The sequence below is a fragment of the Palaemon carinicauda genome, chromosome 6 (genome assembly GCF_036898095.1).
Source record: "Palaemon carinicauda isolate YSFRI2023 chromosome 6, ASM3689809v2, whole genome shotgun sequence".
NCBI lineage: Eukaryota > Metazoa > Arthropoda > Malacostraca > Decapoda > Palaemonidae > Palaemon > Palaemon carinicauda.
The window spans coordinates 16,422,283-16,436,480 of NC_090730.1; the positions used below are offsets into that span (position 1 = coordinate 16,422,283).

The following is a 14,198-nucleotide window of genomic DNA, read 5'->3' on the forward strand; positions in this document are numbered from 1 at the left end:
TTCCCGTCTCCTTCGACAAGTGTGCTAAGCTCATACAAGCAGCTTTTTATTGCAGATGTGGAAGACCAATGAGATTTCTCTTTCATTGTATCAGAAGTGTCCCGTGTGTGTATCTCACATATCCAATCAATGTATTCCTAAGCGTACTCCTCGTCAGTCTATGGCTGTACACCATGCATCTTCTCATGCACCACTGTTATCCTTGGAGGAAGCTTATCACTCTCCTTCAAGGTTTGAATTTTCATCAGCCCTTCTTGTTACCTCACAGGATCCTACAGTTCCAGCTTCCCCACCACCCCAGAGCAAAATAGCAAAATATTATTTTCTTAGAAAATCTTTAGTGAATGATCACATATTTCATCATTCTGGAGCTACTACTAGTTCGGCAGTGCACCCGCACACCTACAAAGCTTCCCTACGAATCTGCTGAGACTCATCTGTCAGTGTATCCACAACATGAATGTGGCACCCTACCACACATGCACTCTGATTCCACAGTGTATCCAGAGGAACGTTGATGTGTCCTCCTGTTTGCACACCTCCTAAGCTCACTGCCACTATTACACATCCTCTTGCTGAATGCACCACCACTGTGTCCTGTACGTGTCACCACCATTTTGCATCCTGCTGAACACACCGCCACCATGTTTCCTCCTGTAGGTGCCACCACCACTTCGCATCCTGCTGAATATGCTGCCACCGCTTCACCTCCTACTGCTGAACTACCCTGCCTCCAGATGTAAGTTCACTCCAAGTCAGTAGGACATATTCTTGTCAAATTCAGGAATCTGTACTTAGGCTTGAAATCAAACCATCTCCACCATGATAGCTCATTAAGGAATTCACATGTGGCTATTTATGATGACCATTTATAACTAACACAGGTGTGTTACTGACAAATGGTCGTCATAATAGTCATCAAACAAAGGAAAATGAATTAAAAGAATTCTTAGATGCTCAATGTTTAATATATGGTGCAATCACAAAACAAATTACTGAAGAGTATAATTATAAAGCCAATATCAATACATTAATCCTCAGTCAGTGAAATGAAACTGTCCAAACAGGGAGATGGATTTCCTTTAAGGTCTGCTGTGATCCATGAGACGTTCCTTATGGCCTTGGGCAAGTTATGGAACCTGCTATGATTGTATTTATCCAAGAGACATAGTCTGAAAAAAAGGATTAAAAATTGATTCATCATCACATTCTCAAAAAACAAATGGTGAACTATTGCCTGGCAATAATTGTGTTTTCTATTGATCACTGTAGATATTAGGTTTTTGCCATTCTTAGATGTTATGAATCGCCTTCATCTTTTGGATTCATTTTCCATCTTGATACCAATCTAAATGTTTAAAACTTTTTTCTTATGCTATATACTTTAATCTGGGCTTGAAACTACCTCTCCTTTTTTACTTTAAATTTTAAAACTTCCACATAACATTGTATGCTTTTACATTCAGGAAAAACATTTGAGCTCCTTTTTGATAAACATGAGTACCTCTTTAATTTGCTGTGCTTTTGTCCAATTAAGGACTGCTTGGTCTGAAAACCTTTCAATAATTTTAGTTCCTAGGAAAACGCCTGGTCTTCTTTTGCTTACCTACAAGTTTTGTGTTGAAACTTGTTTATCAGTGTAGCTTTGAAACTTTAGACCCCCTTTTATGATGTTTGATCTTCAAAAGCTTTTATTTCAACTATATATTATGAAATGTTTTCAGGATTGTTTTCTATTTATTAATTTAGTGTTAAACTTACCTCATAAATCATCTGTTTATTCTTAGAATGATGAATATCATTTAATTGCCAAATACATTTACATTGGATTATGTTATAATTTTCTTTTTTTCATAATCATGTCTGTCTACTTTGAAAATTTATTCCCAACACAGTATTCACATGGACATGATGCTGGTCGGATATAAACCTCTCAAACTATCTTAGCCTCGCTTTACTTACTGCTCACTCGGGTGTATACCGTAGGATCTCCGGAAGAGCCACAACCACCCCCCAAGACAATTCCAATTTCGACCATGAAAGTTTCATCTGTGTTGCCTGGAGCCACCAATGGACAGCCAATGTCACCCTGTGAAGAGAAATTATCATATCGATTTCCTACTGGAATGGGGATGTCTTAATAATTAGACTCCTGGCTGTGATAGAAATTGATTTGTAAGGGAACTATTGTTTTGAATATCACGAAGGATATTACATAATTCTAGTAAAACACAAACTATCATCTCCTCTCTGTCTGTCTGTCTTTATCAGTCTATCCGTGCGTCTTATGGTCTCTTGAATCAATCATCTCTTTTTAATATGATGATTCATGTGTCTTTCTTTTAGAACTCTTATCTAATGATTCAAATTGCATTTACTACATACAAACATGAATTTTTACAATTCAATTATCAATTAGTTCAACGAGAAATGGAAAGTTGGTAGAAACTTAGTCTATGTTAAGTTTACAATATAAATAAATTTTTGTAAATCTCCATACCGCACAAGGACCTCCATCATCTGTTCCTGTACAAATCATGTTATCTGTGATCGCTGCAAATATATTTGCGCACGCCGCGTTGGTCATTGTTGGAACTACCACCTCCTGAAGCGTCTCAGATTGGCTACCACCTGCAACGTTAAATTGTTGTTAATGTGTTACTTTACCTGGAATTTGAAAGAAAGATTGGTGAGAATTTCCATCACAAAGGACCTATTGGAAGAAGTAAGTCACACTTAATCTTAACTACCTTAAGGTTATTTATTTCAAAATGGATATTTATATTTTCCCTCAAGCAGAAAGTAGTTTGGCCAAAATATCAAGTATGCATTGAATTGAATCCACAAAAGTATCCTACATCTATTCTAGAATGTTCAGCCCAGTTGGATGTGCCAGCCTTATGGATAACGTCTCTGATTTACTTATGATACATGGATTTGAAGTATGAGGCCTGGTCGCAGCTCGAAAATTTGTCACTAGTGTTCATAACCTCACAGTCCCCGTGAAATAGGGAGGAGCTGCTTTTTGGGGTAGCTAACATGTCTATCTGCTGCATCATTAGCAGCCATTCCCAGGCCTTCCCAGTCCTAGCTTGAGTGTCAATTATATATATATATATACATATATATATATATATATATATATATATATATATATATATATATATATATATATATATATATATATATATATATATATATATATATATATATATATATATACAAAGGTAGTAAAGCATGTGTTAGAGTAGGAAATGAAGTGAGTGATTGGTTTCCGGTGAGAGTGGGGCTGAGACAGGGATGTGTGATGTCGCCGTGGTTGTTTAACTTGTATGTTGATGGAGTGGTGAGAGAGGTGAATGCTCGAGTGCTTGGACGAGGATTAAAACTGGTAGGCGAGAATGACCATGAATGGGAGGTAAATCAGTTGTTGTTTGCGGATGATACTGTACTGATAGCAGACACAGAAGAGAAGCTTGACCGACTAGTGACAGAATTTGGAAGGGTGTGTGAGAGAAGGAAGTTGAGAGTTAATGTGGGTAAGAGTAAGGTTATGAGATGTACGAGAAGGGAAGGTGGTGCAAGGTTGAATATCATGTTGAATGGAGAGTTACTTGAGGAGGTGGATCAGTTTAAGTACTTGGGGTCTATTGTTGCAGCAAATGGTGGAGTGGAAGCAGATGTACGTCAGAGAGTGAATGAAGGTTGCAAAGTGTTGGGGGCAGTTAAGGGAGTAGTAAAAAATAGAGGGTTGGGCATGAATGTAAAGAGAGTTCTATATGAGAAAGTGATTGTACCAACTGTGATGTATGGATCGGAGTCGTGGGGAATGAAAGTGATGGAGAGACAGAAATTGAATGTGTTTGAGATGAAGTGTCTAAGGAGTATGGCTGGTGTATCTCGAGTAGATAGGGTTAGGAACGAAGTGGTGAGGGAGAGAACGGGTGTAAGAAATGAGTTAGCGGCTAGAGTGGATATGAATGTGCTGAGGTGGTTTGGCCATGTTGAGAGAATGGAAAATGGTTGTCTGCTAAAGAAGGTGATGAATGCAAGAGTTGATGGGAGAAGTACAAGAGGAAGGCCAAGGTTTGGGTGGATGGATGGTGTGAAGAAAGCTCTGGGTGATAGGAGGATAGATGTGAGAGAGGCAAGAGAGCGTGCTAGAAATAGGAATGAATGGCGAGCGATTGTGACGCAGTTCCAGTAGGCCCTGCTGCTTCCTCCGGTGCCTTAGATGACCGCGGAGGTAGCAGCAGTAGGGGAGTCAGCATTATGAAGCTTCATCTGTGGTGGAAATGTGGGAGGTTGGGCTGTGGCACCCTAGCAGTACCAGCTGAACTCGGTTGAGTCCCTGATTAGGCTGAAGGAACATAGAGAGTAGAGGTCCCCTTTTTGTTTTGTTTCATTGTTGGTGTCGGCTACCCCCCAAAATTGGGGGAAGTGCCTTGGTATATGGATGGATGGATATATATAGGTGGTGGCCTATTAGAAACGTCCCTGCCTGGTGATTGCCAGACCGCGGTCAAGGATGAAGGCGGTGTAACCTTTAGGTCTACCTGCTGAGTAATCAGCAACCATTGCCTGGCTCTCCCTGGTCCTAGCTTGGGTGGAGAGGTGGCTTGGACACTGGCCATATGTATACATGGTCAGTCTTTATGGCATTATCCTGCTCGCAAGGGCATTGTCACTGTCTCTTGCCTCTGCCATTTATGAGTGGCCATTAAAACCACATGCAACTTATGTGTGCATAATAGAAAACATGTTACAAAAATAAAGACAAATACATCGTAGATTCATGCGCAAATTGTAATTTAGATCAACATATTTCTTTGGGGGGAAAAATGTCCGCTCTTTTTTGCTCAAGTCTAATAAATATTTGGTGCAACTATAGCATGATTCCTACCCTCATTTTATGTTCCTACCTCAATATGGGGATTAAAATTTACTATAGGATGATTCCTACTAAGGGTACAGAACCTAACAAACCCACCTAACCTAACCTAGTAGTTCCCAGGTCACAACCTTTAGCCAGGGCTTCCCCTTCCCAGGTCACAACCTTCTGGTTAGACAGCAAGATTGAGATTTTGAACTTAATTCTGATTGTTTAAAGTGACTTTTATGGATTTTCAGCGTGTTTTATAGAATAAAATACATTGAAATAGTGTCAAGAAGTATGTTTTATCTATCCTCCTTTGGTAAGAATCACCTCATACCCCAAAAATAGAGTAGGAATCACACTATAGTAGAATCCTGATGATAGGAATCACACTAGAGTAGCACCAAATATTTCCTATCACGTGGAGCCTTTTCATCATGCAAACCTTGAAGTACTCCCCAGCCGGTGACTGTAGCATCCACATCGCTATAGTCATTGTCTTCATCTGGAAGACAAACCGGAGCGATTGTGTTGTCTGGAGAGAAGTTGACCGCAGAGGGCAGTTCGATCAATGCCACATCGTGGTCACGAGTAGTACGGTCATACTTTGGGTGCATGATGATCTGCAATGATATTGATTGATAAAAATTATTTTCCCACGTCACATTGTCTCTTTTTATAGTATACCTTCCGTTACAGCAAGTAGTTTTAAATCCGGAAGATTTTACTGCATTGTGTTGCATTATTTACGTCAAATTTCCTCATCTTTCATCGTTAAAAAAGAAAATTTACTGCAATGCATATAGCAAGAGTTTCTCTGTTAGGAAAGGCCGAAAGGTAAAAAAAATGTCTAAATCTCTGATTTCTTATAAAGAAAATCTTTTATCAAGAAATGTTTGCTACCAATTAGCAAACGTTTACAGACTTACTGTTGAGGGTACAATCATTTGTGTTATCGACGTTTCATCTGTTACTGACCAGTCGTGTTCCCCGACTACGACAGTAACATCTGATCTGAAAGTTGAAAAGGGCAAGAGTTGGGACAACAGTCATTTCTGCTTGACAAAGGAATGTTTGTCTCTAGAAAGACCAAGTTACTTAATGAAGTAGTCGCTTCACGTTTGCTGGAGAATAGTTTGATAAAAAAGAATGCTTTTTTAAAATTTATATTCTAACTTGATTTATACAAAGTGAATTGCGTAAAATTATAAGATTTTATAATTTAGACATTGTATGAATGGCTCAGAATACTTCTGCACGAAGGAGATCGAAATGAATGGTTTAGGGTTTAAAACATTAGGTCTATTATATCGAACATTTTTTATGGAATATATTATAAACCTAGATCTATTATTGAAGAAAAGCCTTGCTGGAAATTAAGGATACCAGGATAAGTAACGAAATTAACTTGAATTAGGCTGAAGACTGTAGTAAATCGAAAGCTCTGCGTCTCCCAAGTAATAGAGCATTAGCCCCTAAGGAGACTTCTTACCCATCGACGCAATAAGCTGATGTTAAAATCCACTTGTCGGAGATAATGGCACCACCACATATTGGTGTTGATGAACCATAAGTTATCGCGACTTGCCAAGGATATTCGTGCACTGTTGTCTCTTGGCCTCCAATAATCCGTTCCACTGGGTTTCATCGGCCGCATTCTATGCAAGAGGATCAGAGGCTTCAGTGACTAAAGTTTTCTAGTGATTTACTTTTTTAATTCTAAAAGCTTTTATATATTGTGGGCTGTCTACAGTTACTCCCAGCTCTTCAAGTTCTTGCCTTAGCTAAGCACTGGCATAAGATTGTTTCTACTTATTATGAAGTTAACGGTTATATTTAGATTCACACGATTTCTTTTTAGACACTTCCACGTTTTTTGTGCTGCCTTATGTTCTATATGGTTTCTAGTCTGATTTTTTTTTGTTTACAAGCATAAATAAAATTCAAGCTATACTTTACCTTATTAGATATAATAAAATTAAATTATTTTCCATAATAATCATGATAATAATTAAGTATTTAGGAACTATGGTCAATTGAGGGTCTTTAGAATTAGAGCTTAGCTAAAAATTCAAAAAAGCAAATCAGACAATAGCTAGGTTAAGTAAAATTTGGAAAAGTGTATGGTAGAGTATGCAATCTTGGAAGTACAGGGTGGTTTTAGAAGAGGTAGGGGTTGTATGAATCAGATTTTTACAGTTAGGCAGATATGCGAGAAATATTTAGCCAAAGGGAAGGAGGTGTATGTTGCGTTTATGGATCTGGAGAAAGCATATGATAGAGTTGATAGGGAAGCAATGTGGAATGTGATGAGGTTATATGGAGTTGGTGGAAGGTTGTTGCAAGCAGTGAAAAGTTTCTACAAAGGTAGTAAAGCATGTGTTAGAATAGGAAATGAAGTGAGCGATTGGTTTCCGGTGAGAGTGGGGCTGAGACAGGGATGTGTGATGTCGCCGTGGTTGTTTAATTTGTATGATGAGGGAGTGGTGAGAGAGGTGAATGCTCGAGTGCTTGGACGAGGATTAAAACTGGTAGACGAGAATGATCATGAATGGGAGGTAAATCAGTTGTTGTTTGCGGATGATACTGTACTAGTAGCAGACACAGAAGAGAAGCTTGAAAGACTAGTGACAGAATTTGGAAGGGTGTGTGAGAGTAGGAAGTTGAGAGTTAATGTGGGTAAGAGTAAGGTTATGAAATGTACGAGAAGGGAAGGTGGTGGAAGGTTGAATGTCATGTTGAATGGAGAGTTACTTGAGGAGGTGGATCAGTTCAAGTACTTGTGGTCTGTTGTTGCAGAAAATGGTGGAGTGGAAGCAGATGTACGTCAGAGAGTGTCACTGAAGGGACCTCCATAAAAGAGAAGCATAATAGGTTGGTCTCTTGATTTTTTTTTGGTTATGCTATATGAAACTACTTTTCAATCGTTGTCTTCGTCATTTACTTTTACTATTTATGATAAAATTCTATGGATATGCAATTGAACCATAATAGAGAAATGAATGATTCCTCTCAAAAATGTTGTTCGTTAATATAAGAAAAAGAGTAAATGAACTCGATTAAGAACTCCATCGAATATGTATGAAAAAAATTCATAATGGAAGTTGGTGCAAAATGGAATTTAGTTATTAATAGGATTATTTAAATTGAAAATCCAAAAACTTTGTGGACTAATTTGTAAAATAAAAATAGTTAAAATATTTAATAAAACAACTGTTGCCGTCTTTTTTTTTGCTTAGGTCTATCAAAATAAGAATTGAACCGTAAATGGTAACCAATTGAAGTACACAGTACAATGCCCACAGTCATGACATTACCTAGATGCCTCCCTTGTGGAAGACTAGCTAAGGGAACTTGTCTCAAAACTGCAGGTTTGGATGCATCATCTATGTAGGAGACTATTCCCAATTTGACCCCAAAGAAGATGGAGTGGTGCCAAAGATATTCTTTCTTTCACTGAAGGATGTGATTCTACCTTAATGGCGATTGCTTTGTCCATTTTAACCACGTCCCTAAATATCGTGCCTTAATATGACGAGCGTGGCCTCGGAGGGTGAATAATGATAATTATTCGATCCCAGTGAGGCAATCTACAGTAGATTTTGGAACACCATGGGAAGCGGTGTTCTTGATCGGGCTATTGGTAATTATATTTGATGTAATTCTGGACATCTACTTGAAGAAGGCAAGACAGAATTGGAGGTAGAAGATATTTCTAAAGGAGAGACAATGGAATTGTTGACTATGTGTTTCTTTGTCAAAAGTACAGCAGATGGTTTGGAACTGCTGTTGCTTTGTAGAAAGGCAAAGATTTTTGGAAGAAATGAGTCCTTGTAAAAGACCAAGTTGAGAGAAGTCTGGTTGAAACGCCTGAAGCTTTTTCATGTAATTTATGAATCTCTAACCATCTTGAACTATAGAGAGAGAGAGAGAGAGAGAGAGAGAGAGAGAGAGAGAGAGAGAGAGAGAGAGAGAGAGAGAATGCTGTAGGTGTATTTTTGCAGTATGATATTTACTTTGCACATTCATAGGAGTGTCTTCCTCTTGAGCCTTTTTTCATCAGGTTTTTTCCCTCGTTGGGAAACTAATATTACCTATAGCGATCACAATAGACAGATCCTCAACATAGAAATGACTTGATGCATAAGAAGAGTCAGTTATTTCATATAGCAATTTAGTGATTATTTTGTTTGATTTTTTTTATTGGATTAAAATTTTAAGATTTATGAATGTTCGTACATTTACAATAGTACTGTACTTACGACATTGATAAGGTTCTGGTGTTGTTGTGGTTGTTGAAGTTGTGGATGTTGAAGTTGTGGATGTTGAAGTTGTGGCTGTTGAAGTTGTGGCTGTTGAAGTTGTGGATGTTGAAGTTGTGGATGTTGAAGTTGTGGATGTTGTGGTCGTGTCTGAAAGAAAAATTATCCTTCCAATATTCCACATAATTTTTTCAACGTCGATTACCAATATCCAAGTTCTTAATGTCTTTCATCACAAGACGTTTTCTTTTTTTAGATACTCAACAAGTAGAAATATTACAGAGACACGGACGGAGAAAAAAAGACTGATGGACAGCTAAGAAAACAATCTAGTTGAGGTTATAGATAAGTTAATAAGCTAAAATTTTATATGAAATGGTAATATGGATTACGATTTGAAACAACGACATGAACTTCATTAGTTCAGGTGAGAAAGAAGTTAGGTTATGATTCAATGTAAATAAAAAAGGGGGGAAGGGACTTCAAGGGTCTATAAAAGTTCTCAATCCCTCACCGTCCATAAAGATAAGAATTTCATAAAAGACAAAATACAAATGGTTGACTTTTAGAGTATCTTTACCTGAAGCAGTAACAGTACATTGGAATCCATAATTTTTCAAGAATTTGGAAAAGAAACTAAAATTCAAGTGATTGTTCTCACTTGTGGCCGTAAAAGTACTCTGTGTATCACAATATCTGTGGAAAGAAAAAAGATCTTAGCAACACATCAATATAACCAGTACTTCTTCTGGAGTCAAGAACGCCATTTAGCTACGTGGGACCAAGCATAGGGCTGCGCTGAACTTTTTATTATCAAAGTCTCAAGCAGTGGATGAGTTATTAATTTAATCAGGGGATTTTGTCGTTGAAGGATTAAACAATTTCGTCTTCAATTTTTTAGGAACTAATCATTGATTCACTATATATATATATATATATATATATATATATATATATATATATATATATATATATATATATATATATATATATATATATATATATATATATATATATATATATATATATATATATATATATATATATATATATATATATATATATATATATATATATATATATATATATATATCTTACAAGATTATTTTGCAGAATGTGGCATGATTAGGCAAAACCTCACGAATGCGAGTTAGGAGTATTGATGAAAATAGCAAAAAAAAAAAAAAAAAAAAAAGAGACATGACTTATTGCAATAATTACAGAGGCATGAAACTTACGTCAGTTGGTATGAAAATATATAGTATGCTTATTCTAAAGAGGCTGGCGAGAAAGATTGATGAAAATCTGAGAGATGAACAGGCAGGATTTAGAAAAGGAAAAGTTGCACTGACCAAATATTCATTTTGAGACATGTACAGCAATGCATAGGATATAGAAATCCCCTTTTCATGGCACCTGTGAACAATGAAAAAGCGTTCGATAGTGTGCACCGGTTGATTTTGCAGAGAGGTCTGCATTATTTTGGAATTCCTCATAAATATGTAAAATTAAATCTGTTCATGAGCATAGCAAGTTCAAAGTTATTGTTAATGGAATCTTATCAAATGACAGTGAACAGCTGAGTACTCCAAGGGAATGTGTTGTCACCTATGTTGTTTATCCTCATGGATTTTGTAATGCGTAGAACAGTTAAAGCTGATGGAGAAGGAGTGGACTGAATTGGTGATGCTTATTCACCAGAATGCATGAAATATCACACAAGGTTGGGCTGAAGATAAACAGAAGAAAGACAGAGATGATGAAAACGGAGTATGCAATTGAAGATGAAATATCATTGGAAGGAGAAAGGATTAATGAGGTAGAATCATTCAAGTATTTAGTTTAGTGAAAGACTGAAAAAAGCAAATCAGACAATGGCTAGGTTAAGTAATATTTGAAAATCAAATTGCCTGAAATTACATATAAAAATGAAACTATATATCAGTTTAGTGAGATTGGTGTTATTCTGTCTCCAACAGATTTAGTAGATTTGAGAACAAAGTCCTCAGAAGGATATAGGGAGTTAAATGGTAGGACAGGATTAGAAATTAAAATTTTAATTTATTTTTGTATTCTATCAGAAGCTTTTTCCTAATCGATTTCCTTATATTTTTGTTTCTTCTCCAAGCTGCTCTGGAACCACAATTACTAAATGTTGCTTATAACCTCGTCATAGTCTCCTTTCAGATCTATATCTAATGGTTAAGAACAATTATCATCTTATATCTTCTAATACTATATTCTAACTTTCAACCAATCAAGCTCCTTTTAATTTCATATAAATCAATATTCCACTCATGAAACCTACATCTATCTTGACTTCCCTTCAAACAGATATGATATACCTTGTAACACTCCTTATTGTCCCATTATATCCATTAACATAATTTTCATCTATTCCACTAACTCATAAAACTCTTTTGCCGCACAATTGTATTTAGGCACATGCTTCTTTGGATAAATTTGTATTTTCTTATATATCTAGCAATTTCAAAAACATATTTCCAGAAGGTTATCTACAATCTTTTCTATTGTCCCTAAACTTCACTACCTAACAAACGTGCAAGCACACATCCGAGACTAAAAGGATTTCAAGACTTCTCAAACTAGAACCTAAACCTTTACAGAGGTTGATGATTGACAGGTAGTTAGAACAATCTATATTAGTAATAGAACTACTTGCATCTTACATTTTGAAGAGATTTAGTCCCCAGATCGTTATGGAAGAATACCAGCAGCTATCCAGTGTAACATCCGTGCAAGTAATTGATATGGTTGAGGAAGTAGACGTTCCCTGCAAAAAAAAAAAAAAAAAAAAAAAAAAACAATAAGCTAAGATACTACATCAACAAAGGCTTTATCAAAATGATCCTCTTAGGTTTTGAAAAGAAAATAGAGACCATTAGATACTTTACTTCTTTTAAAACTTTTGGAGAAAGATAGAAGTGTGACTTGAGGTGGTAAAAATGCTGGATGGTACAAAAAAAATTATTAATTTCAGAAATGACAAGTTACAGGAAACAGTTTTGCATTGGAACATACCAGGAAGGTCCATTTCTTCATGACTAGATATGGGAATCGGTCTGGGTATTTTGGAGATTGTATGGTGACGGTCTGGCCCGGATCCAGTTTGTAAAGGCCACCCAAAAGGGAGCCAACTTTGGTTAGGAGACAAAAATGGGAAGTGCAGGTCAGTTAATAAGAAGCAACTGTTTTAGAGAAGTCTGCCGTTGAAGACATTTTGCAAAAATGAATTGATGAGATTATACGAACGTTTGAGACCTTCCGAGAGATAAAATACTTCAAGCTTAATAATAAATCTGCATGTTTTAACAGTAGCACAACACCTGCATCTGCAAGCAATACATCTGCTTAATGTGGCAGATCCCCCCATATGGATAATTTTTAAAGAGTTCTATATAATTTTTGTATCTCAATAACCATAAAGATTGAATTTCCATAAGTTTGCTGAAAAGCTCTCAAGGGAAGTTAGACAAGACATTTACCATGTTCACTATTCCTTGATTCATCTTCGAGAGAGTCGAAGAATCGAGGAAACAACATGTCATTGTGTTCAGCGTCTACAGCATCCTTAGGCTGTAGGGCGAAAGGTGTCCTGAACAAAAAGAATAAGAAAAAATTAAATCATTATACAGCAAAGGGTAGGATCTATAGGTAAAGAATGGTTTGACTACAAATAAATATTAAGATCCGTTGTATTAACACAACCTAAAATAGCTGTCACTGACATTGGCCTGACCATTGAATTTATTTTTAGGAATACACCTCTTCGAAGTTGCACTTCTAAGTAACAGGCCGTGCCATAGAGTTAGTGTAGATCTAGGAAGAAACAGGCATATGAAGTTTTTGGAAAAAAAATATGATATATAGAAAATGCTCTCTAAAAATACATTCTAAATTTTAATCTTATTTGTTGTTTAACTCCTTGGTATTATTATCCTTAAAAAGTGATCTGCCTCTCATTTTATGGGTAATTTCAATTTTACCACTTGCTATTTTTGTTCTTATTGGTGTTGGTTTCTGTTTGAGTTGCTTTATTCAGAGGCAACTAGACTTGTCCTCAATAGTAGAATGGGATGGATACTGATTAGAGTCATTTTGATCCTGTTCGTAAGTTTTCACGAAATTGCAATTCTATGATGTTAAGGCAACAAACCCGTTTACTTACGTTCCGTTGGGAGAGGGAGCGGCGCCAACACTCCAGAGGCTCTGAAGATAAAATAAAGAAATGTGGGCAATGTCAAGTGCAATATTTCAGATAGAATCTTATTAGTTATATCAGACCAATTTGTAGTGTAACAGTCCTCCTTCCGACAAGCAAACACCATCATAGAAAAGTCTTTCTTATGCCAAGAAAATTATTTGAAATTATAGCACTCCTACAGTCCTGGGAAAAAAGGCACCAGTGAAAACGTAAACTAGATATGAAATGATGTCTACACTGAAAACAAATACACAAGGGAGTCCCTTGCTACCTAAAGTTTTATGCATATGCATCTAATGTTACTCTTAGGTGGGTTGAAGAGAGAAGCAGGTTAGGTAAAGGCAAATCAAGTATTATTTTCCCTATTCAAAGGGAACAGGACAACATACAACTGGAAGGTAATAAAGAGGGATTCTTATACAACTTAGAGAGATTCTGTTAACTCTAACCTTACTTTAGAAGTGTTGTAAAATGTGTCGGCATTTTCTAGAATCCTAACCTTCACCAAAGTGAATTACGTTAAATCATATTACTAGTTCTACGTCACGAACTTATATAATTGGACCTGTGTGTTTGGTATATCCTGTGAGATGGTAGACAGGATTGATAGTGCTGTAAAAAGCAACCACCTGTCAAGTGTTTTCTACTTTCCCTGATGGCATTCTTTGAATATATGCTCTAGTCTTGGGTTGAACTATAGCATCTGTACTGTGGTCTTCCACTGTCTTGGGGTAGAGTTCTCGTGCTTGAAGGTACACGCGGGATCTCTGTTCTATCTTATTTCTCATCTTGTTTTTAGTTTTTTATTGCTTATGTATGAAAGATAGGTTTTAAT

The 14,198-nt window shown here is 36.5% G+C and overlaps 2 protein-coding genes and 1 long non-coding RNA gene across 5 annotated transcripts in view; all 3 read right to left on the reverse strand.

Moving 5' to 3' along the window:
• LOC137642449 (trypsin Tyr p 3.0101-like) overlaps positions 1-14,198 on the reverse strand; it is a 126,927-nt gene that overhangs the window by 108,012 nt on the left and 4,717 nt on the right. For all 3 annotated transcript variants that reach the window (XM_068375009.1, XM_068375011.1, XM_068375012.1), the window contains exons 2-3: positions 13,328-13,368; positions 12,645-12,754 (exon numbers count right to left, since the gene is read on the reverse strand). In XM_068375009.1, coding sequence (XP_068231110.1) covers positions 12,645-12,754; positions 13,328-13,368 — 151 coding nt within the window. The remainder of the gene's footprint in view (positions 1-12,644; positions 12,755-13,327; positions 13,369-14,198) is intronic.
• On the reverse strand, positions 953-9,279 carry LOC137642451 (trypsin-1-like). Its single transcript, XM_068375014.1, has 7 exons — positions 9,139-9,279; positions 6,369-6,534; positions 5,806-5,890; positions 5,322-5,499; positions 2,501-2,631; positions 1,963-2,089; positions 953-1,172 (listed from the first exon to the last, which is right to left on the reverse strand). Exons 3-7 carry the CDS (start codon positions 5,821-5,823, stop codon positions 1,114-1,116), a joined length of 513 nt encoding a protein of 170 aa, XP_068231115.1. The 5' UTR covers positions 5,824-5,890; positions 6,369-6,534; positions 9,139-9,279; the 3' UTR covers positions 953-1,113.
• LOC137641973 (uncharacterized) lies at positions 9,719-12,297 on the reverse strand. Its single transcript, XR_011044619.1, has 3 exons — positions 12,181-12,297; positions 11,829-11,932; positions 9,719-9,834 (listed from the first exon to the last, which is right to left on the reverse strand). It is a non-coding gene; the product is annotated as an uncharacterized lncRNA (long non-coding RNA).